Source organism: Ambystoma mexicanum, chromosome 4p (assembly GCF_040938575.1).
Source record: "Ambystoma mexicanum isolate Mex_15411 chromosome 4p, UKY_AmexF1_1, whole genome shotgun sequence".
Taxonomy (NCBI): Eukaryota; Metazoa; Chordata; class Amphibia; order Caudata; family Ambystomatidae; genus Ambystoma; species Ambystoma mexicanum.
The window spans coordinates 741,399,351-741,424,517 of NC_090927.1; the positions used below are offsets into that span (position 1 = coordinate 741,399,351).

General features: G+C 42.7%; 1 protein-coding gene across 1 annotated transcript in view; it reads left to right on the forward strand.

Moving 5' to 3' along the window:
* LOC138452855 (uncharacterized) overlaps positions 1-25,167 on the forward strand; it is a 1,928,742-nt gene that overhangs the window by 830,392 nt on the left and 1,073,183 nt on the right. The window contains exon 32 of the mRNA XM_069605205.1: positions 13,722-13,821. Within this exon, the coding sequence (XP_069461306.1) occupies positions 13,722-13,821 (100 nt within the window). The remainder of the gene's footprint in view (positions 1-13,721; positions 13,822-25,167) is intronic.

Consider the following 25,167-nt stretch of genomic DNA (forward strand, 5'->3'; position numbering starts at 1 on the left):
TAGAAGTAACATTTTGAGGAATTTGCAGGGTTGGAGGTGCGAAGCACCTAAGGACTTTTAGGGATAAGGTCACTTATGGAAATTGAGACAGTGTCGTGCCAAATGAGGTTGGAAGTTAATTTTGAAGCTTGTGTTAGGCAATGTTATTGCAAAAATATTGCAAAACAAATGCGGACCTGATAATGTTTGGGGGTCGCGCCTTCCGATTAGAAGAAATCAAACTGTGAGTGGATGGTAGCGCCTCCAGATTTGAGTGAAGTGAGATGAAGTTAGTGTTGGTAAGTTACGCGTTTCAGGCAAAGCAGAATGTGAAATATGTGGGTAGGAGTTCCACGTGAATTTGGGGTCGCACCCTCGGATATGTGAAAAGTATGTGTTTGAGGAAAAGGTGTGTGTGTCGCACGAGTATGGAAGGTAGCGCCTTCCATTTGATAATGAATATAGTTACGATACTTGTTAGTATGGACATAATAATAATGGTGGGTATTTTGGTGTTAGGATGGTGATTTTGTTCTATGATCACCAGGGATTGACTCATTATATAAGGGGTGGATGTCTCACATGCTCAATTTAGAGTGGTTAGGGTCTGGTAGGGGACGCACTCCGACTAATTTGCGTGCGTCGAAGCGGAAGGTGTAATGTTAAGTTGGGATTCAATGGAATGAGTTGAGTTTTGTTGTATTCTGTTGCATTTATTTTTTCATCTTAATACTGCACTTTTGCTATGTAGGTGCAGTGTGATCAATGTACGACTCGTTTAATCTGCAAATTGGGTGCAGGATGGTGATCATTAGTGATGTGTGATGGTTTCAATGATGCCTGCCCAGCATCTTGAAGTAGGGTGTCGGTGGGATATATCACAGTGTTGGCTGTGTGTGCGCCCTTTTGGCTGAGTCGATGTGTGAGTGTGTGTGTGAGGGTTGGTGTGTTTGTCTTTGTGTAAGATATCTGCCCCACAGGATTTGATATTTATTCATTTGTTAGTACAGTTTGGTGGTTATTCAGATGTGGCAATGTATTGGTCTTTCCGGAGGCTTGGTAGTGCTCTGGGGTGGCAGCCTGTAGGTCCGTCTGTGGCAGGGATGGATGGAAGGTGGTAGGTTTGTTACTGATTGCGGAGGAACATAGATTGTAGTCCATTAAGGTGGCAGGTTTGTACTCTAGTATGGTACGCTAGATGCTGATTTGTGGCAGGAATGGGCGGGAGGCGTATTGCTCATGTTACAAGGGGTTTTACATAAATCTATAGTGCATGGGGTTTGTTGCCACATCTGTAGGAAGTTGCTAAGTCTGGTTGGGGGCATCAGTCAGGAGAGGTATGAGAGTAGTGTGAATGAGGTCTCCAGTCTGGAGTGTGTTTGTGTGTTTAACTTTGTTCATTTTGTAACGGGAGGAGATGTGTTGTATAGTGCTTGCTGTGTGTGGGTGGCCTGAGAGAATGTTGGTATGTCATTGTGGAATGTTTGGATGCAAGTTCATGTGAAGGTTCCAGTTTGAGTCAGTTGGGGACTTGTCAGCCTGGGTGATGGGACTCAGTGGTTCACTCATAACAACTTGAAGTAAACTACAATAATGCTTAACTTAAAGAACCTTCAAGAAAGCGTAAGAAGTGGCTTTATTACAGTTTTCATGAATTAAATGTTTCATGAGGTCCCAATGCTATAAGTAATTTATTAATAATTCCTCTTTTAACATATATGGAAGAACTATAACCCTCCTTTAACAAACATAATATTGGCAGCACATATTGATGTGTGTTACTTTGAGTAGCTCATGCTGGGAATGTTGAATTTCCTGGGGCATGAGGTTTGGCTGTTCCGCAGGCCCCACCCAGCCACCCACAATTGCCTCTGGACCTGTCCTGTGTTCACAATACCCTGATAATAGCAACTTAGGTCACTCTCAATGTCTTGGTCTTCAGCCATGTTGCAGGCCGCAAAAAGCAACCCATGGTAGAGATTGGGCAGGCCACCCTAACTGAAACAAAGTTTTTTCAATTAATTTAAACTGTTTTGATAACTGAAGATGTTTCATACTGTTCCAACACGGTATGTTAGTTAGTAAAATTGTCTCTTTAACATTAAAAAATTAACTATAGTATTTCTTTAAGCAACATTTTTTAAAGCACTCGTTGTTTGACCCTTGGAAAAGCCGTGCTGGGGATGAATGTTATGGCTGAATTGCCTGGAGCATGAGGTTCGGCCATGCCATACCCCACCAAGCTACACACAATAGCCACTGGACCTGGCTGGGAGCCTTGTGTGGTGCCCACTATACCACAATGGGATTGTAGGACACCGCCACTGCTTGTTGCCATGGCCCATGGTGGCACAAACTCGGACATGAGTTTACAGGCATGTTGCATGCCCACATAGCAATCAACAGTAGGCATCGTGCTTGGCCTATGGCCTGGCCCGTAGACTACTATACCCACATTGGGGGACCCTGGGACACTTTCCAGAACTTGCAGCCATGGCCTATGGTCATACTCCATTGAGCATGGGAATCATCCATGTTGCCTGCCCAGTGAATCAGCTTGCAATAGAAATTGTGCCACTATATCATCATAATGGGACCATAGGCCACTGTACATGGCATTCAGCCTCCAAGGTTTGTGGCCTCCAAAGTCACCCTCCGACCCTGCATAACTTTCATCAGTGGTCACCACCTTGAAAGGAGGAGGGTCCCCTTAGAGTCAGAAACAGTGTGAAAGAGCCGCCACTGAAGACTTTGCCCGAGAGAGATATAGGAATCGTGTTCTCTCTTTATTGCTAACAACAACTGAGGAGGTGATGAACAAGAGGCTATAAATGGAGGTGAGCCCATGAAACCCTGTGCGTCGGAGGTGCCGTTTGTCTCTGATCCTGCAACCACTTCTTGGCAGCGGAGCCTATTTTGGAGAGCAGTGATGGCAGTCTCTATTGCAGTTTGAATATCCTCTCGTCTGTAAGGAAGTCTCTTTCATTCTAAGGTTGAAAAAATAGCTCTGATGAACGTCTGATAGGTCTACAGATAGCACTTATCCATGTTCAGAAAAAAACTATGTTGTTGAAGACTTTGACATCTGTTTGGGTCACAGAGAGAAGATAAAACTATTAGCCAATCACCTAGATTTCGAAAATGCATAAATGCAGTGAACCTGCCAATCGAGCCATGAATTTGGTCGAGACTGGAGGTGCCGATTTCAGCCGGAATGGGAGAATGGCAAACTGAAATTATTGGCCTTGTAGGAGAAACACAGGAGTCTACAATGCATGGAAAATACTGGTACGTGCAAATATGCATTGTTTAGGTTCACTGATGTCCGCAAGTCTAGGATGAATTGTTCTAATTATGGCTTGAAATGAGACCATCTTGAATGGTAGATGAACAACATATTGTTTGGTTAAACACTGGTCTGAAATTATCAAAGATTTCTACACCAAAAAATATAATTTAATATGTCCCATTCCCCCACTCCGAATGGTATACTGAAACAAACAACTTCTGTGCTAGTAGAGCCAGCAAACGTAACTCCATTATCTTTTATATTTTTACTATATACAGGGCCCATTGATCTGTGGCAGTGGCCTTCAATTGTTGAAAATACAGAGCAACAGGGTTGGCCACTGGTGCTTGTTCCTCTCATTTGGACTTGTAGTCATCACTGGGGTTGGAGTTGGTGCAGGGGTGAGTATGGCTTTTTGGCTAGAGTCAAGGAATGATTTGAGAAAGAGCCCATCCAGCTACAGGACCTTCCACAAACCAGTCGCCTTAACTGCTGCAGAGGAATGGAATCCACTGGCTTTTTAAGCTGAAAGGAATGCCAGATTGGGTGTTTGATCTGTTAGTCTTTTGGTCTTCTTCCGACTTCATCAGGTTACGCATTTGTGAGATGAACAACTTTGCTCCCTCAAATGCCAGCAGTAAAAATAACATCCAAGGCTGCATCAATACCTGTCTCTTCACTGATAAAGAGGATCCAACTCTTGCTGCCAAAACACACAACTTATCAAAAGGGACATTTGACAACAAAAATGGTTGCTGCTGCATGTTGGCCAGTAATGGTTAACATACATTGTCTGTACCGAACCATAACGTTGATTATAATCCCTCAAGAGGGTCTATGCAACATCGTGTGGATTACAAGGTTTTTTGCAAAGATTATTCTTTTTACTGCTGTTTCTACCTTCTTAGCCACATCAGAGAAATAGGCATTCCCTAAGGGAATGGAAATCTGCACCATGAGGCTACAGGCTAAGAAGTCTACTTTGGCCATGGGTGGGGAAGTCCCTTTCAAAGACCACTTATGGATAGCATTTGAAAATAAGGCAAGGCAATATTGGTTTGTCGATGTCCTACCACACCTTTTTGGGAGTAGATTTTTGAATGCTTTATTATGGACAGCCCTTCAGAATCTGTAGTTCTGTATTGTTCAAAAAGATCACATTCCTCCTTCAAAGGCAGGGATTGGCTTGACAGGTGTGCCTCTTGTCTGATGTGCTGCAATGCTCATCTACTCTTCTGTCACTGCTAATGCTCTAGCATCTCCTCAGAATGAATGTCACAGCTACCTCAGTGGTGATCATCTGTTTCCAGCTAGCCCTCTTCCACTAAAATGGGAGCTGCTGCAGAACAAGTGGTCATGGATTAACAAGCTGCTTGCTCCCTGGCATCAGCTGTCTCAGCGTACTTCCTTTTTTGCTTGTATTTGGCCCCGCGGGCTTGAGCATGTCCCTCTGCATGGTTGTGCTTCACTGCATGCCGAAGCAGACTACCAACATGGCTGACGACTTCCCTGGACACTACACAAGATCTTGCAAGAGCCATAATTTTGAAGTCAGACAGGCTTCGTGATCTATGCTGGCTCCAGGACACCGAAGGATCATTGATCCCTCATGTACCCCACTTGCTTGCCCTGAAATGCCCTGTGGGTGACTCCTCTTGTATAACCAAGATGAATATTTGTATCGTGTTCTGAAACACTTGTGTATGAGCGCGATACAAATAAAATATATCATATCAATATTGGAATTTAGCTCTCCCTGCTGTGCTTAAAGTGCATTTGTACCCAGCAGTGTTTGCACTCCATATTTTTCTGGAGATGGCAATAATTGTTTGCTAATGCTGGGAAGTCCAAATATCAGCCTAAAATGTTACAAAGTTTACATTAAACGGAATCAGGAGAAGGACACTCTTTACTACTTCGAAAACCTACTCTGTTCCCGACGTGCAAAGCCCTGTCCTAAAGTCTAAAGGGTGCTTGTCATGATGTCCTCTAAAGCAAACTAAGTCTGTCATCTGGAAAACCTACTCTAGTGTGGATCCTGTCCCTACCAATTTTAAACACAAGACAAATGTAACATAAACACAGGAAAACCTCTTCCCCCAACCAAAGAATGGTGACTGACTTCTGACCCCCTTGTGATCCTGCTTAGTCACGAGTAATACAGCCACTGGACCCTTGTTAGAGTTCCAGTCTCTAGTACTAGTATCTCCTCTTCTCTTCTCCGTCTACGGGAGGTATCATAGTCTCTGGTTAGTCTCTTCCATGTTATAATTCACAGAAAACATTGTATTAGTCTTTGGTTAATGAACCAGCCTTGGTCATGGTCCCACTCTCAATTCAGTGCCAAGAAGCTTCTCTGTGTTCGCCAACTTGGAGTTTGGTGGAGCTTTCTCTAGTGGTGGTTGTCCCCTTTCTCAGGCCCACTTAGCTGGTGATCTCTGATGTTCCGTTTTGGGACTGGGTTGTTCTCACTCCCTCTTGCTTTTCTGTGTCTTGTACCCCACTCTGGGGTTTGCGTTCCCCTTCAACGCCCTTGGGTGTGATCGTCCTCACCCTTCTGTAGGGTTGAATATCTGGTACGCTCCTTTGTGTCTGGTTTCTGGTAGCCTGTCTGATGCTCTAGTGTCTCTCGCATCACCTTGGGGTAAATCCATGTTTGTTGTTTTGCGTCCCACCTTGGGGTATGGTTTTTGCTAGCCCGGTTTGGATGTGTCTTGTCTTGCCTTGCTTTGAGGTGTGATACCCTCGTACCCGGGAGCACACCTCAATATTCTGACGATTAGTGAATTGTTTAAGATTAGTAGTGGGGTGCAAGGGAGATGAACCAACCCTAGGTGGTATACAATAGTAAAGACCTGCAGGTGTCCACAGTCCTGTGGAACACTCCCGTCCCTCACACACCCTATGTGTGTTGAATAAACAACCAAATTCTTCTATAAGTTTAAACAAAAGTTCTTTCACTCCAATCTTGTTACTTGAGCGATATTGCTTTTTTATATATCATAATGTTCATACAGAAATGCATCAACAACAATGTTTAAATAATAAAATACGTTATTCTTGAAAACAACTTTCTCAAATGATGTATCATTCGTTATCTGAAAACATTTCGTAAGTCAAAACAATTCCCTTCATTGTATAACTTATATTCAATGTCCAGTATTAAATAACATGAGATGGTTCTGCTCAAAGCGTTTCGGGAATTCTTTCCCTTCTTCGGGAGCTGCTAGTTCCTTTCTGTTATGATTCCTTCAATTCCATAATTAATTCAATCAACATAATGTTTCAGTTACTGTTCCAACGTATGTTCTTAAAGCATAAACATATCTGTCATGTATTTCTCTGAAACCAATAATCACCTGGATGATGCTCCATAGATGAATGTCTTACTCATAATGTAGGTGCTGTTACATACAGCATGGTATAGGCCTGTTTTCCAATTCAATTTGTGTCAGCCTGTAAGTGTGACAATATAAATAGTGCTCTTTTAAAAGGAAACAGACTATATCTTCAAAAGCTATTTACAATTAAAATAAACTTTCCTGGAGAGAGTGGTAAATTTGATTTATACCTATCAGGAGATGAACCGTGCGCGGTCTCTTTACTCAATAGGTTCCACTTTGCTCATTTTACAGTGGATTCATACTATTTACATTGAGTCCTTTAGTTTGTGTGGACATTTCTTCCCTGAAATATAGGATCAAGAGATGTGTCACTCTGAATTAAAATCCTATTTCGATTTTAAACTTCTAACAATTCACATATTGTACTCTTACCTACTAGAGGAGTTTGTGTTCATAAGATATCCTCTTACACTTCAGTACAAGCTTCCTTGGTTCTGCCCCATCCTCTCTAGCATATGGATGGCTCTTTGGCTATCCTAAAATAAATAGTAATTAAGTTTTTAAAATGCATGCCTTATATGCATTACCTCTATCTTTTCTCTTATCTATTACATTAGCCCATGCTCACCTCCACTTGACACGTCCGTGCCGTGCCAGGCTGCTGCTTGGAAACTGCAAGAGATGCGGAATCCAAAATGGGCACTATTTATGGCCGCGTCATCACGCCAATGCGTCATGATGTCACCAATGTTTACAAAACGTCACATCGTGACGTTGGATAATCTTTTCTTCAAGTAGATTAATAGTGATACTTTATTCGTCTCGATTTTTAAGATTTTAGCAGTGTGAATCTAGTATATGGTATTTATATTCTGATGGAATGTTGATTTGTGAATCCTGTATGAGTGTTCTACCTGATGTCAGTTATGCCTGGGTGATGGGACCCAGTGGTTGCCTTTCATGTAGCTTCATGTAACTAAGCATTAAAGTATATTTAAGAAGCTGGAGGGCTGGATAAGTGAAGTAACGCCCCTGGTCATTGGTAAAGCCCCATCATATTCAGCACCACCGGAGATGAAAGGATCATGGAGCTGGGAGAAGTAAAAAGAATCCTAAAAGTGAAGAAAGCCACATAAAGCTGAAGTGAAAAAGGGGGTAAGCAGCGTGCAGATAAAGGCCAAACAGGCGGATTAAAGGCGCAATAAAGTCTTCTAGCGCAGCGCATGGAGAAGGGGAAAGGTGAAGTTAAGGCCCAACAGTGAAGTAGGTCCCCTATTGTGTGTGAGAAGCATTTGCAGAGGAAAAAGGGGTGCCGCTGAAGTTAAGGGAGCCCCAGCGTGGTGGTCTGCTCTAGCGCTAAAAGCAGTGAGAGAAATTACAATAAGGCAAGAGTAAACGTGTACGGTCCAATGGTCATTTCTGGAGATACTGTATATTAATTACAGTAAAGAATGTTGAAGTTAAAGCAGCTGACCAGATCGCGAGGATGTGATGTTATGCGGCGAGGCAAGCAAAGTATCGGCTTGGTGACGGTTGGAGCGGAGAGGTGTCTTCTGCTCTGATCCAGGTCTGAGAGTGGTGATGTCACAGGGAGATGCGGGGTACTGGCGATCCGTTGGAACTCTCAAGAGTAAGACATCAAGAGTAAGACCTATGCCTTTGACTGTTGCCATATTAACAGTGTGGGCGAAGGAGTAGAGCCCGAGAAGGCAGTTTGTCATAGTGATATGAGAAAATTACCTCTTCGGTCTCATGCAACCTGAGTGTCAATGCGGAAGTGAAAGACTTCCTGCTTTCCGCTCTGCGTGCGTATGAGGAAGTGAAAGGAGCGTAAAGAGCCGGAACAGATACGGCCATAGGGAAAGAGCCGGGACAGATACGTCCAAGGGGAAAAACAATCCTGCGCATCCTACAATGCCGGAGGGATCGAAGAACTGAAGGTGCATGCGTGCTGGTTGTTGATGGCAGAAGGGTTAAAGAAATTGTGACCAAGCAATGTCGTTTGGATGTATCCTTTTTATTCTACAAACAGAAGTGCTTAATGGCGACATTTGTACAAGAGATGTGGTGGTTTGGATGCATCGGTTGGGGTGATGATGTGGTCAAGTTTGAAGGGGCTATCGTTAAAAGAGTAACATTTTGAGGATATACAGGTTTAAATAGACATTTATAGACTGTACTCAATACAGTAATTGAATAAAGATGAAAGTTGGAAGTGCATGATGCTTGCCTGGAGATCTAAGTATAAGGTTCGGAGTGAGATAGAATTATCCTTTTGAGGAATTTCAGGATAACGTTGTCTGAGATAACATGGACTTTTAGGATTTTGAAAGTATGCCCATAGGGACAAAGTAGGCTGCATTAAGGCGGCATGGTGTTTTAGGCACACATATATGTATTTGGGCATATTTATAGTAACATGCATATGTAACTATGTAAAATGTTGTATGTGGGAGTGAGTCGCCAATGTTGAAAAGCGTGGCAGATGTTGAAAAGCGTGGGATAGCGTCCCATCAATGTGAAGTCAGTATGCAGGTGTAGGGATAGCGTCCCAACTGAGGTACAGAGATAGCGCCCCGAGCATGTAGCAGGGATAGCGTCCCATTTGTAGTACAAGGGATAGCGTCCCTAGTGTGTAAGTAGGGATAGCGTCCCTCATTTGTTTAGGGATATCGTCCATCATATATAGAGGGATAACGTCCCTGAGTGAAGTAGGGATAGCGTCCCGCACCAGTTTAGGGATAGCGTCCCTGAGTGAAGTAGGGATAGCGTTCCGCACCAGTTTAGGGATAGAGTTCCCCATTTGTATAGGGATAGCGTCCCAGAGTGAAGTAGGGATAGAGTCCTGCAGCAGTTTAGGGATAGCGTCCCTCATCCGTATAGGGATAGTGTTCCTGAGTGAAGTAGGGATACTTGGTATCAGTATGGGGATAGCATCTCAAGTAAGTAGTAGGGATAGCGTCCCTCAAAAGGAGTGTTGTGATAGCGCCCCAGTTGAGAAGGGATAGCGTCCATTAGCATAAGGTTTAGGGATAGCGTCCCTGTTAAGTGTAGAAAAGGGGTAGAGAGCCGGAGTGGAGATAGCGTCTCCAAACATGAGGGTAGGGATAGTGTCCCAGTTAGGTAGGGATAGCGTCCCTGAAGTTTATTTTGAGTTGCATTTCTCGTTGAAAAGATGCACGGTGTGGATGTTTTGATGTGTGATTTCCTTGTGTTGTGTTCCCTCTGTCAGTGATGGTTGTGGTAAGAAGGGGATGTGTTGTGATGTGTTTATCGGTGTATGTGGGAAAGGAAGGAGATGTGTTGTGAAGTGCTTGTTGGTGAATATCAAGTGGATGTGCATCATTGGAAAGGAAGGAGATGTGTTGTGAAGTACTTGCTTGTGAATGTGGGACCCTGTGATGTCATGTTGGAATGTTGATTTGTGAATCCTGTATGAGTGTTCTACCTGATGTTAGTTATGCCTGGGTGATGGGACCCAGTGGTTGCCTTTCATGTAGCTTCATGTAACTAAGCATTAAAGTATATCTAAGAAGCTAAGGAAGTCTGAAGAAGGTGCTTTGTAACAATATCATAGATGTAGGCAGTGTTATTTCCCTAACGTATAGCTGCGTACATTTTCTTTGTGTGAATATTCTTTGCAGTTCATTTCCCAATTTCACAATTTCGCCTATGCGCATCATCCTGATCATCACTGTTATCAAGACATGCTCACATTCTATGGAATCGATTATATGGATCTTTTCATCACTTAGCGTCATTTCTTAAAGTACTTAATGAGTCTTTTCCACGCTGTATATTCAACAAAAAAACTGTCATCAACCTTTTTGAAGTATGTTACAATTTTAGTTGGCCATTTCATACTATTAGTACGCTCTTTGCTAATACCAGCGATGCTCTCATTCTTTAAGTGCCCATCGTAGCAATAAATGTCCAAAATGTCAATACCTGGTTACTTGCTCACATTCTTTAAGTATCCATATTTACAAAAGATATCCAAACAGTCAATACCTTTTTGTTTTCCTAATACAGGGAACATGTACATTTAGAAACATCTTGGGACCCTTCTGACCATTGTTTTTAAGGAAGCTCACTGGCAGTGTAGAAATGTGGACATATCAAATAAACTTCATCATTTTGATTCTTTGTCAGGATATTCAAAGGAATGGGCTAAGGCTAAACTCCTCATTCATCCCTTCTAGTGCTATACTGTTCAAAGTCTCAATCCAGTAAATTTCCCTTTGGTCCATTCCTTTGGCATGATTGCCTCCTCTAGATGCTTTTTTCACGACTTCAAGTATGATCACTTTAAGTTGCGCGATTGTATGTCTACTTGCATTAAAGTGTCGAGCAACTGGGGATTTTTTATTTTTCGTTCTGATGGCACTCTTATGTTCATTCCACCTTTCTTTCGCTTTTCTGGTGGTTTGGCCTAAGTAGAAAATACTGCATGGACAGCTGAGGCCATATATTACTGATTTCATGTCACATGTTGCAAAGTCCTTAAATTTGATTTTGTTATCCTTTTTGGGGTGTCTTACGTAACCTCCTTTCATCGTATTGTTTCAATTATTGCAGTTTAAGCATGGGTATGTACCAGTCTTCTTTGTACTTAGTGTCGTTTGTTTACCCCTTGGTTGTCTTTCCGCCTTCACTAACTGGTCTTTTAGGTTACATCCCCTTTTGTAGGCTATTATTGGCGGTTTTGGAAATAGTTAATGGAGTTGTGGGTTCAGCTCTATTAGCCGAGCCCCAAATTCTTTATGAGTAACCTTGTCAAATGGTGACTCTGCCCCGAGTATCTCAGAGCATATAGAAATGGGATTTCTTTGGGTTTATTTTTTGGTACCAATAAATCAGTCCTCTCCACATTTCTTGATGTTGTTCTGTCTTCGTCTATTATTTCTTTGGGGTACTCCATCTCCATGTATTTTTCTGACAGTTTTTCATTTTCATCTTCCAATGTATCTTCTGATGAGATGACCCTCTTTAGCCTCAAAAATTGGCTGTAGGGTAAACTATCTTTCAGGTGTTGAGGATGGTGGCTTAGATAATGTAATGCATTATTAACATTTGTTTTTTATGTTAAATGTTGGTGACTATTGTATTTGAGGTGTGCTCATTCTTGGGGTTTATTATTCTGCACCCTACCCTGGCCTTTGTTTAGCCTGCCCCTCCCACATCTTCCAGAGTGGCTGCGTACCTTGTTCTCTGTGGCAGTCCCCCATGTGGAGACAGGGAGCTTCAGACTTAGCGTCTTAGGCTTCTCAGTGGCTCCTCTCCTCTCGGCCGCGGTCAGCATCGGGATCTTCCTCTTCTGGTCCCTGCCTTATTTGGTGGTGCTTGTCTCTCGGTCCACCATCAGTCTCTTGACTTGAGACCCTCCAGGTATCCCCAGCTTCTTCTACTACCAGCGTCTCAGCATGCCGCAGGTCTCTCTGCTTCCTTGGAGGACACGTCAGGCATTCTTCTGTCTCTTTGGGATACGGGTCCTTGGAGGAGTTCTTCCCGCCCCTGTCGATCCGCAGTCAGCTCGGTCTCTCTGTCTCAGTGTAGAATGCACTTTGTTGTTCTAGCCCAAAAGGGTGTGTGCTTGTTCTCTGTGCACACTTTCAGGTTCTTGCCGGGTCTGGAAGGCCTCAGAAGGCAATTCAACCAGTCCTGCATGTATTTGTGAGTCGTTGCACCATTCAATTCCCATATAAGCAAAAACAGTTTTACCTTCTTGGGATGGGGTAGATAACAAATATCCCTGTCTCTGAACTACCTGTCCTCCCACTGGGGTCACTCACACCCCCACCCCCACGGAGATCTCACTGGACCTGTCCCCTGGGGGTGTTAAGATCAGCAGGCTCACCACCATAATCCCAAAGTGGGTGGCTCCCTCTTGTGGAGAGGGGAGAAATTCCCTGGATTTGTCACAACATACTTAAAGCACATAATATGGAGTACTTGTATGTCCTAGCTGGAGAGGGTCAGAAGTTCCTTGTTCAGTGGACACAGGCACACAAAAACACAAGATGGTTAAGGAGGAACAAAGGTTTATGCGTCCAAAGGGGCAGTATCAATGACTTTAAGAGAATAGCAGACTTGAGCCTTAAGCCCTATACGCTTTCATTTATAAGTTGGAAATGGTATTAGGTAGACTCTGATGCAGGCTACCTCACGTAGGTACCGACTGTGATAAAGAACCTTACTGCAAAGCTACTGGCCAGTGGCTACCACTGAAAGAGAGTTCCACCTAAACTGTCTTTGCTTTGTTCTCAAAGATCAGTAAGTAAAACCACTGATATATCGTAGACACCCCACCGTTCTACTCCAAGCCTATCCCTTTCTGGGATATGCCTCACACCTTTGAAAGACTCTTTCTGCACACTTTCCAGGCACCAAAGATCTATAGTTTTTCAAGCCTAAGCATGAGGATGACGCAGGCAAAAGAGAGGGGCCCCATTCCTGTTTCCCTCCCTTGTGCTAGCATCTGTCTTTGCAGACCCTGATCTCCAATCTTGGCTCTGTTACTCTCCAGTGCTTTCCCTTACTTTCACACCCATCTAATTTGAAGCAGAGCCAAGTAAACCAGGACATCCAGACCTACCTATGACATGCAGATCCACCAAACACAGCCACAGCATAGCAGAGATTCAAGCACAGCAGCCAGCGATAGTAAGAGACAGAGACGGGCTGCAATCGCACACCACTACAATAGGGGAATTAACTGTGTTGGGCTTGCAGGGGGTGCCAGAAATCCTGCACAGGAAGGAAAATAACAAACCCACAGACCACGAGGCACTGAAGGGAAAAATTGAGCCATTCGCCAAACTTAGAGAGGGGGTCCCGGGTAGCAGACCTAGAAACTCTAAGAACTGGATAAAGTAGGAACAGCTAGGAAGTCCCTGAGGGACTTTTGAGATCCAGCATTTTAGAGAGTCATCTGTAACCTAAGACTGAAACAGACAGTAGGGGTTACCGATCAGTAGTATTAACCTTGGCCCTGGTGTCTCAGGAGTGATTTGAATGCCATCTGTGGAACTAGCACAAATCAGCATCAAACCTTTCTTTTCATTCAAGTGTCAGAAACCTTCAACTGTAATTATTTTTATTTTTTGCAGATTTCAGGTGTATGATGCCAAGAGGAAAACACTGAACTCAGTTCAAAGGCTTTTCAATATTATTCCCAAAAGGTTTCCAGAGTTGGATAGGACTGGGAAGGTAGTGTATCAAATACTTAATTGAAAAAGTTTAACTGCAAAATAAAGCAATGTATTTCTCTGTTTCTATATCGAAGTCTATTTGATGTGTGCTGTGCCTCAGCCATCATTGTGCCCACAACTCCATCCATAAAAAGTCAAATCTTCACTCTTGTTTTCAGCAAACTGGACGACTGCTAAAGCCTACTCCCTGCCCTTCCTCTCTACTACTCCCACCATCTAGACAAAGTCCTCAACTTTGCTACCCACACTCTCTACAATCTACCCAGATCCTCCCCCACGTCTCCCTACCGATAACATGCTGGTTGGCTCTCCATACACAGCCGATCTTTTGAAGTTCCTTATCCTAGTCTACAAAGCTATCGATGGTCTTGCTTCTCAGTAACTGTCTGATTGTATCTCAGTTTACCCACCATCTCGTCCCCTCTGATCCTTCTCTGCATTCAACCTCACCGTCATGTACCATTCCTGTGCCTCATTTTGATTCCGCTCTTTCTCCCTACTCACCCCCCTCCACTGGATCCCACTACCCATAACAATCCAAGCCAATCCCACGGTGGATCTCTCCAAAGCTCAGCTTCAACTTAATTTACTTGCTAAAGCAGGCACGATTCTCTGCCTTCACCCACATCCTCCCTTCATGACACCACCACTGCCTCCAGTGATGCTTAATAATTTTATTTTGTATATTTAATAAGTACTCACCTTTACTTTGAACAACTTGCCCCCTTAGATTAATGTTACCTTTGTAAGTCACCTGTTTTCTTATATACATGTTGTTTGTTTGTTTTGTTTTGTCCCTGGTATATGTCCTAATTTGTTACGCCCTCATAAACTAGGTCACTACTCATCTTTATGCTATCGTACAGGCACCGTTCATGGGAATTTTTCCACCACCTGTAAAGGTATTATTGTAAGTCATTTATGATTGAAATTGACATCCCTGTTCTTCAAATAAATAAAAAATGCACAAATACAAAATTTGAGGCTGACTTCTCTCACCAACCATAGATGCCATAACTTCTCAAAGGAGAAAGTGGGTTAAACATGTCCTAAGACAAGTGCCCTAAGGAATTACTTAATTTAACGCTAGACACCCTATCTAAAACACGGGCAGTGATGTAAATAATTCTTTAAAACGGGATACAACCAAAAGTATGTTGACATGGACCACAGTTCTTGGTATAAAGCTAACACAAACCTCTACTTCTTTAAACTGTGATTTAAACTGTTAATGGCACCACCCCATTCTTAGATCACTCACCAAAGCTTTATAAACCGTGACTGGGATCAGGGCCTTCCAACATTATTAGTAGTTATGTACTTGCCATGTGATTCTGAAACAGCACATAGACAAGAACAGTTTGAATGTAAGCCCCATTGCAAGGTATTATTTGCAGGCAGACAGTCATAAGCGATGTGCTGTGTGTAGTGCAGATAGCGCATGGTCCAAGGCTGTGGTCCGTATATCAGGTCTATATGCTGTGGGCCTCATTATATGTTTGGTGGTATTTCGGGAATAAATCTGACGGAATACCACCAAACGGATTTACTGTTACCACCACTTGGTCCAGTGGAATTTCTGCCGGATTACAAGTGGTGCTAGGTGGTGTTAGTCCCCATTCATTGGAGTCCATAGGACTCCTGGGGATTTTGGTGGAATTCTCACCAGTAGTAATCCACTGGCTGTAATTCTGCTGATTTGGGCGTGTTTTGGCGGTAAAGCCGAGTAATTACCTCCAGCATTCTGATGGAGGTTTTTCCTCTGCTTTACTTCCAAACCTGTATTTGTGGCGAAAATGCAGTGGTAGCTCAGTTACCACTGCATTACTACCGTTTTTAGCCGCAGCTCCAAATTCGTAAATGAGGCTGTATGCTTTGTATTTATAGTGAAGAAGGCATGACTGTGCCTTTTCTATACTTCACACAGGGCATGGCCAGAGACCACATCCTGCGCTAAGCGTGGAGAGGGTACGATACCAATACCTTTTTCATTATGTAGCCCAGAGAGGGCTTGGATGCAGTCTATGCTTTTTTAGCAGTATGTACAAACTAGGACCCCAGGTCACTCCCTGCAAGCACTTAACACATGGAATGGCCAGCATGTCGTGCCCTATGAATACACTGCACAGAACACTTACCTTTTGCTCTGTAGTACTATTATGCGCAAGCTATGGCTGCAGGCATTGCCTTCTCCACACTTACTCGTCAAGGTATGTTCGTAAGCCATCTCCTACCTGAAATGTGAATATGCATGACCTGTGCTGTCACGTGCTTTCCACACTTAGCACAGGGCACGGCCTCTGGACTTTCCCTATATTTTGCATGGAAAGGGCATATTCCTAGGCTCCATTTATGTGTGCTCACATCGCAGCTGCAGATTGTTGATTGGCACCAGGACACATCGCTGGCCATCCTGTATAGGCCAGGAGTTGGAGGGTTTTTGTGTTGAGATTCCATTACACATCCCTGAGGTCTGGTTCAGTACGAGCTGAACCGCAGCCCTGGAGCTTGCTCTAGACCCTATGCATCACTTATGGCACCAACCACATAATGATTCACGTGGATCCTTAGAAAGATATTACAATATAAAACTGGTATGGAAGTGGCAATCATCATGGACACTACAGTCATTTCTGACATGCTGGTCTTGGTGCAAGAGCTTTTCCCCATCTTTAATCAGGCAACATGCCCACTCATTGTACTGGGACCGCTGACCTGTTGGCCCAATTAGAGTCTGTTTGGATGGCTGTACTCCAAACACTGGCAATCCTTTGGATATGGCCATCAGCTAGGCTATGAATCTCTGGCCTTTGCTTATGATAACACTACCCCACCATCACTGCCCTGGTTTGCACTTGTAATTTGTTTGCGGCAGCTCTACCACCTTCTTCCTGATAGTGTGTTGTCACCACCAGGCTCCTGATCCTCAATGAGTAAGAATAGACATAATGTATCAGGCTCAGTGTTGTTTATTTGCAGCCTCACAAATCCTATTGAACAAGAGGATACATATGTCTCAAAGATAGCAGCTCTGACTACTTAACTTACAAAAATGATCTAAGGATGCACTACTGACTGAAAAGGTTGTCTGAAGGTAAGCACAAATGGACAACAGAGACAATGGACACCTCCCGCAGCACCTGATGGACCGGGCTCCTCATCTCTTCAGGGTCCCCCACCTTCACTGAAAGCCTATGTATTCCTCAGAACGATGACAATATCAGAGGCCCTTGCCACCTTTTGCAGTGGGAGAACCCTTATTCTGTGTTACGCCAGTAGAAAAGACCACTGATCATTCATTACATGAGTCGGTTATCTGTCAATTACTAGGAGAGGGTAACTGGTTACATAGCGAATAAAAGGAAAATAACTCAGGGTTTCATTACAATTGTTCCTTGTTAACAGTGCTTACTCGACTCATTATCACACTGTACCTTATCCAAAATAGGATCGAAAGGGCCACTTGCACTGGGCCAAAGGCCCTTAAGGTGAGTACACACAAAATGTCCAGTTATCAATTTATTTATAAAGCTATTCAAATTAGCTGAACTGACCCTTCAACCATCACTGAATGTCCCTCATTTGATGACTAGCCCTAGCTGGAGATGCTGCACTGCCTGTCTAGGGTTAGGGGAGAGACAAGAGAGGCTAGCCCTGACTAGTTGTAGACCAGGGTCTCAGAAGAGTGCAATATAATCAAGAAAAATAAATCCTGTAGGAATCTCTAAAATCCACAGGAGCCAGAGCCACAGAGTACAGAAGGGGGTCAAATTTATTGTATTGCTCCCCGCTTATCTGCTCACATGCTATAGTAAAAACACTGAGGCAATTTTTAACAGGACGTCTGGTTAGTGTACAGACATAGCAGTACAAATGAGGTCAAATCAAAACAAAAACAATCCCCACAGCAAGGTCCGTTACATAGACCTACTGTTTTCACTGTCTGGGGACCCCAAGACAATATTTTATAGTATAGAAGAAAACAGTTCAAATTCACATTTAAATGGGAAGGAAAGGTGTAACACACAAAAGCTATATCATTAAGAAAAATATTTTATTATAGAAAAAAGACATAATTCTCATTAAAACTGTGTTAAATAATACACAGATTAAGGAACAACCCTAAAACCAGGTTATCAAAAACAGGACGATTACATACACGACATCAATGTAAAAATAAAAAAACAAACATACCACATTAACTAAAAAAACAACATTTACCATACAAATATCAGTGAAAGATTAATTTGTTGCAATCTATATATAACCCAACATGTTTCTGTCTGTTGACTCTTAGATGTCTGACATTCATCAGGGGTAGCTCTTCTTAAAATTCTACAGTGATCGTCCCCTCCAGTCCTGGTGGGCATGGATCTGAACTTGATCCTTAATGCAATCTATAAAAACATACAACCATATTATAAAATTGTGTGTGCACCAACATTTCCCAAGATTTACCTACTTTTAATGTCCTATGTCAACATTACACAAACACGGAAGCCTGAATTAATAAAGCCACCCGTACCAAGTCCCCATTCGGGAACCCTTAGCACCAAAAATCTTCTGTAAACATATATACCTTGGGATCTGTGCATTCCAAGGATCCAATGTCGCCAATAATACAGTCACATCCAGCCGGATATCAGCCGCTTATATTAGTAATCCTTTTCAATGGATTTGAGTAAGAACACACTAGAGAAGAAAACATAACGACACACTGTGTCACACTATAATCATACCGGAGTATAAAAAGTAAAAAAAAAACCCTAAGGAACATGCTTGCACATAACTTGCAAAATGCAGTAGCCAAATGTGTTCCCAAAAGAGAATAAACCTTTCAGGAGAATGATCAGTCTTTAACGTGAAACGGCTACTGTGTCAAGTTCTAACTCTTCAAACACAATCTGTGGAGATTAAACACAATAAGAAGTAATCAACCGCTGTGTTCACTAGTGTTCACTAAGGTATTATTTAAACAAACAATTTTCCTGCAGTTCCAAGGCCACGAAAAAAGGCACATAAATGATCTGCAAAGTGCGTCCCCAAATAAAGGCATATACGCCAATAGTGAGCCTCAATATACACATCCTTGGTTGGATTAAATGAAGATGTCGAGTGGTATAATGTTAGGGCTATGTAATGATGAGGGCCCATGCTTCTGGATGCCCTAGTCCTCCCTGTGCAGCTTGCCGTGCTCTTCTTATCATGCGAGTTATAATGGACATTATTGGCTGTATCCATTGTACACATCTGTCATGCTCTGGTGTTTCTCATGTCGATGACTGCATATTTATATACAGTTCTTTGCCTTATACTAACCTGGGTTAAGATGATTAATTATGTTGTTCCCTGTTCCATGCCTGTTTGGGGCTCTAGTCTGACTGTTCTCATTGGTGTAGAGAGGCCAAGGATTTGTCTTTCTGAATTACTCGGACAAAAAAACATTTTTTGATTACTCCGCCCCCCCCCCGTTTTTTTTAGACTAAGTGTGGTATTTCTCCATGCCCTTTGTTGTGGGTGATTGCCTTGACAGAGTATTTTCCATTAGTGGTTGTTTTCTTCCTTGTCCAAGTTAATTTCTATTTTAGTCAGTTTGTAGGCTGGCATGAATTTTCAAAATGTAGAATTACTAAGTGCCTTTTTCACAGTTTGTTTTCTACTTCATGAGTCCCTTTTTAGTGTTGTTTTACCTTGCCATTTGCATTATGGGTAAAAGCTACTTGTAGACAGCTCTTCCTGGAGATGAGTCCCTTTTTAGTGTTGTTTTACCTTGCATTTGCATTATGGGTAAAAGCTACTTGTGGACAGTCTTTCCTGGCGTTTTTTTGTGTGTTTGCATCAATGGCGTTGAGAGGATTGTATGGTGGCACCTGAACCACGGCAATCGGCGGTTGAAAAAGAACTTTGGGCTTTTGTTGGTACATTACGGGTAAGTTTACCGTTATGAGGTGTTGTAACTTGTGCTTTGTTTTGGGGATGCATGCAGTAGTTTTTAGGTAACGTGGTTACATGCATGCAGGCTCTTTTTTGAAACTGAGTAGAAAATGGACAGTGGATGCAGCACTGATTTTAAGAATTCTTGCGATGCAGTATGGAGATGAGACTTTGAGTTAAACAGTTTTCAGAAGCTCACGAGTGTGGAGCATAACGTGCATGTGTTGTTTTCAAACTGAGTGATATTGCACTTTGGAGGCGGCAAAAAGTTTAGCAACATTTGACAGGCGGCATGTAAACCCTTTTTTTGGGAAAAACACTATACGGAGGCTCAGCAGTGTGTAGCATTTTATTATGCTAGGCTAAATGGAGATGCGTTTTTGTTGGGCTAAATAACATATTGAGCTTGGGCTTAGGATATGTATATTGAGGCTCACTATTGGCGTATATGCCTTTATTTGGGGACACACTTTGCAGATCATTTATGTGCCTTTTTTCGTGGCCTTGGAACTGCATAAAAATTGTTTGTTTAAATAATACCCTAGTGAACACTAGTGAACACAGCAGTTGATTACTTCTTATTGTGTTTAATCTCCACAGATTGTGTTTGAAGAGTTAGAACTTGACACAACAGCCGTTTCACGTTAAAGACTGATCATTCTCCTCAAAGGTTTATTCTCTTTTGGGAACACATTTGGCTACCGCATTTTGCAAGTTATGTGCAAGCATGTTCCTTAGGGGGTGTTTTCACTTTTTATACTCCGGTATGATTATAGTGTGACACAGTGTGTCGTTATGTTTTCTTCTCTAGTGTGTTCTTACTCAAATCCATTGAAAAGGATTACTAATATAAGCGGCTGATATCCGGCTGGATGTGACTGTATTATTGGCGACATTGGATCCTTGGAATACACAGATCCCAAGGTATATATGTTTACAGCAGATTTTTGGTGCTAAGGGTTCCCGAATGGGGACTAGGTACGGGTGGCTTTATTAATTCAAGCTTCCGTGTTTGTGTAATGTTGACATATGACATTAAAAGTAGGTAAATCTTGGGAAATGTTGGTGCACACACAATTGTTTAATATGCTTGTATGTTTTTATAGATTGCATTAAGGATCAAGTTCAGATCCATGCCCACCAGGACTGGAGGGGACGATCACTGTAGAATTTTAAAAAGAGCTACCCCTGATGAATGTCAGACATCTAAGAGTCAACAGACAGAAACATGTTGGGTTATATATAGATTGCAACAAATTAATTTTTCACTGATATTTGTATGGTAAATGTTGTTTTTTTAGTTAATGTGGTATGGTTGTTTTTTTATTTTTACATTGGTGTTGTGTATGTAATCGTCCTATTTTTTGATAACCTGGTTTTAGGGTTGTTCCTTAATCTGTGTATTATTTAACACCGTTTTAATGAGAATTATGTCTTTTTTCTATAATAAAATATTTTTCTTAATGATATAGCTTTTGTGTGTTACACCTTTCCTTCCCATTAAAATGTGAATTTGAACTGTTTTCTAGTGTACAGACATTCCATAGATTGGTCGACCGGTTTCACTTGGTTGTCTATCTCTTCTTTGCCATGTTCACCAGGATCCAAAACACATTCATATTCTGTGTGACACGAGTCACAGTAGAGATCTGCATAGACAGACTTCTGCATCTATTCTTGGTTGTATACCGTGTTGCTCCATGGCTCAGGCTCCTCTGGATTTTAGAGATTCCTATAGGATTTATTTCATTCATTATATTGCACTCTTCTGAGACCCTGGTCTACAACTAGTCAGGGCCATTCTCTCTTGTGTTTCCCCTAAACCTCTGAATTAGGCACTTCCACTCCTCCGCCTGGCGTCCATCAGCCTCTGCTTCAGTTCCATGTATCAAAATTGTTGCAACAATGAAGAATGGGGAAAATGAGTGGCTGTAAAAGGACCCTGTACATCAGAATGCTAAGAAGAAATCAAGACTTGATAAAAATCTCAACCCTGACATTGGAAATCTTGTGATCTTCCTTCTCAGTAATGGAATTTGTTCAGCTCTGGCATCCACTGGACCTTTATCAGAGCCAGCAGATTAATGGAAGTCATCTATTCTGTGCTGAAGGACATTCATGCTCCGGATTACAGAGTCCTCTAGACTCCTGAGGTGAATGTGTACCTTTCTGTCATTTGAAGCCCTTCACCTATTCCCGCAGTTGAAAACTGGGATAGTCCCACTAATCAGTTTTGGTAGCCTTATTTTACATCCCTTTGGACATTGTGTGCACTCTGTCCTGGTCTATGTTCACCTGTGCCAATCCCCATAGCACCAAAAGGACATAGCTAATCCACTGTGGAAAAAGAAGCAGGGAGAGAAACCCGCTCCATAATTCAACATGTGGAGGCTCTACAAGGAGGATCTCCCAGCGCACCCCCAGTCCTTCTTTAGATGATCAGGATGTTCAGCTATTGCCAAGAGTAGTAATTACGAGGCCCTCATGCCCGTCATGGTGAAATATGTTTCATGAGTGGGTAGAGTATCTTTAGGTTCAAAGCCCAGTCCCACACCCACGGGTAGAAAAGCCCTAGAAAATTGACTGCACAATCACTGTTTGACAGACACTGAAACAGGTCTTTTTCCAAGTTGATTTGCACACTGCCACGGATCCATGCGCAGAATGGGATAATATAGCATCCACCAACGTCATAAACAAACAAAATCAGCATATTTAGTGAACATAATTTTGGCGAAGTTGCCATTTGGCAGAGAAAATGCGCCAAACCTTCATCAAACCTTGAAACCTGGGTAAAAAGAGAGAAAATCATACCTGGAATGACCCAGGTAGGTCGGCAGAATGCCAACCTGCAACATTAGTAAACACACCCCTAGAACAAGATTGGTCCAATACAGGGCTGGTCCTGGCAGCAGTGATATAATCGCTGTGATATAAACACTGTGAGTGACTTTGTTAACAGTGCCCTAGGCAGATGCCCAGGAGCTTGGCCACTGGATAGGGAATGAGCTCTTGTTATTTGGTTATTTAGGGTGAACTCTCTTACACTGAACTTCCTTCCACTGCTTTGCTTAGATCCCCTCTTTTTGTGTTTTTCTTGTCCCATAGGCATTTTTCCTAAACCAATTCTTGTCTTGAAGGTCGTGAGGATGGGGATTGATCCGGTGGACAATTTCCGATGCCGGGAGGCTATTGCAACGCTGGCAGCAATACAAACCCTTCCTTAGCCAAAGGTCTCACCAGGACAGACCCAGATGCGAGTAGACCCCCATTTTGTTGAGATTAAATTCCTGATGTGCAACCTCTTTTTGTTCCATATTGGTCTCTTGTTGGGAATAGACAAGCTGTGTGTGTTAGTTATTCCCTTTCCTTTCAAATGGAGAATAAAACGAAGTAGAGTACGAGTATTGTTTGAGTTTTCGGTTTCTCCCTCGTAATGATAGGCCTTATCATGGAAAAGGCAGTAGTGGTCCAGCTGAGAATGATCAAGATTGATGAAGTGTGGGCAGTTGCTAACTTTGGTTATCCCCGTGGCCAGTACTGGTCATCCCATTTTGTCCAGGTTGGCAGAGGAATCTACTGCTGGTGATGTGTCCCATGTAGCAGAGCTCTTTCCCCCTAATACTGCTGGTACTGTAGCTGAAATTGGTATTACATTACCAGCGGAGCATGGAGAAACGCTGAATAAAGTATTTTTTAACTTTCGTAGTGCTAGGTCTTGCAGGCAGTTACCAGTGGTGCACAGGGTGGGGGATGCTTCCTTCAGTTTCCTAGGTGAGTAATTACATTTGGTTGTCATTTATTTCCTTAACATGGGTATACAGTTACAAGAAACCTTCCCAGGCCAAGGTGGAGTGAGGACTTTGTAGTCAGCTTGCAGTAGAACATTAGGGTGGTTTGGAACTCCCTGGGAATTCTAAAACTGCATTTTATTGTGTACTTTGACCAAGCAGGACCTGTTTCATTTAGACTCCATCAAGTGGGGCCTAACATTTGAAATTCAGTCTACTGATCTACAGGACTATCCACAGAGAAGCGGTGGCAGCGCTGTGTGACATTTATTTTCCTATATTCTTGTATTTATTTAATTAAAGAATGTGTAGTTTCTGGAAAAACAGTGCATCAAAGGAAGGGAATCAGCAGAAGTAGTAAGATTGATTGAGTGCATAGAATTCTGCCATTCATTCCCTGATTCAAGTTAGCAACCAAATGAGCAATTTCAACGGCAAGCCACAGTGAGGGCCGTAGCGTGAGAGTCATGCACGAACAAGAGTGAAGTTCAGTGTTCCGTGAAAGTGTGGGATTTTCCTGAAGCTGCGCGCAATGCTGATACAAGATTTCTGCTGATACGCAGCAATGACTTGTGCCTTGCCTGTTGATAGGTGCGCTCCTCTTATTTTTGGAACACCGAGGCAGGGCAGGCGTTGCTGAGCGGACATAGCTATAGTCCATGAGAAGCGTCTGGAATGTAGGAATAGTGGCTCTGTAACATGTATATGTATATCTTTAGGATATGCAGTGATTTTACCGAATTGAAAATAACAAACAACATTATTACCTAAACATTTTTAACGAAAAAAAGACAGTTTTTAAAAAAGATATATATATATATGTTAGCTAATCCCATAGGAAAAGCACTTTTTGGGTGGCTTATAACTTCGCTCCCCCTGGACGAATCCTCACCAAACTTTGCAAAAATAAGTATATGGCCCACTCTGAATTTTTTTGCAAAGTTTGGTGAGGTTTCGTCCAGGGGGAGCGAAGTTATAAGCCGCCCAAAAAGTGCTCTTCCTATGGGATTAGCAAATTAACCATGGGGGAGCAAAGTTATAGGGGGGTCCCAAAATGTCTTTTTTTCCCATAGTCTGAATTGGGGAAAAACTTTGCTCACGCCTACAACCCAACCCGCTGGACGGATTTTCACCAAATTTGCGGCAGGAGCAGCGGCTTGGTCCTGAAAGCGTGCTTTTGTAAATTTGGTGAAAATCCGTCCAGTAGTTTTTTAAAAAATGAGCAAAAAGTAGGTCACAAAAAATTGTGATATCTATGTCCGCTCCGCGGACACACTTCCCTGTTTGCTACGTAGACAGGACACTGATTGGTTAATCGACTTGCGTCATGTCCGCGGACATGCAACGTGTCCGCTGATTCGATGGTGGAGAGCGTGAAGTGCGTCAGATTATTGGAAACGCCCGCCATCTTGGATTCGCGGACATCTGCTCGTGTCCGCGAACATTGCGGTAAAATCATATTAAAAAACACAACATTGCACTTGTCAAATTTATCAAATAATCTCTGGGGAGGTGCGGGGTGATGAGGATGGGATGGGATATGGCTGCAAGAAGCAAAAAAACAGGTGTTTTTTGCCGTGAAAGTCCGCGAACAGTTCAGATGCTCGCGAACAGTCCTG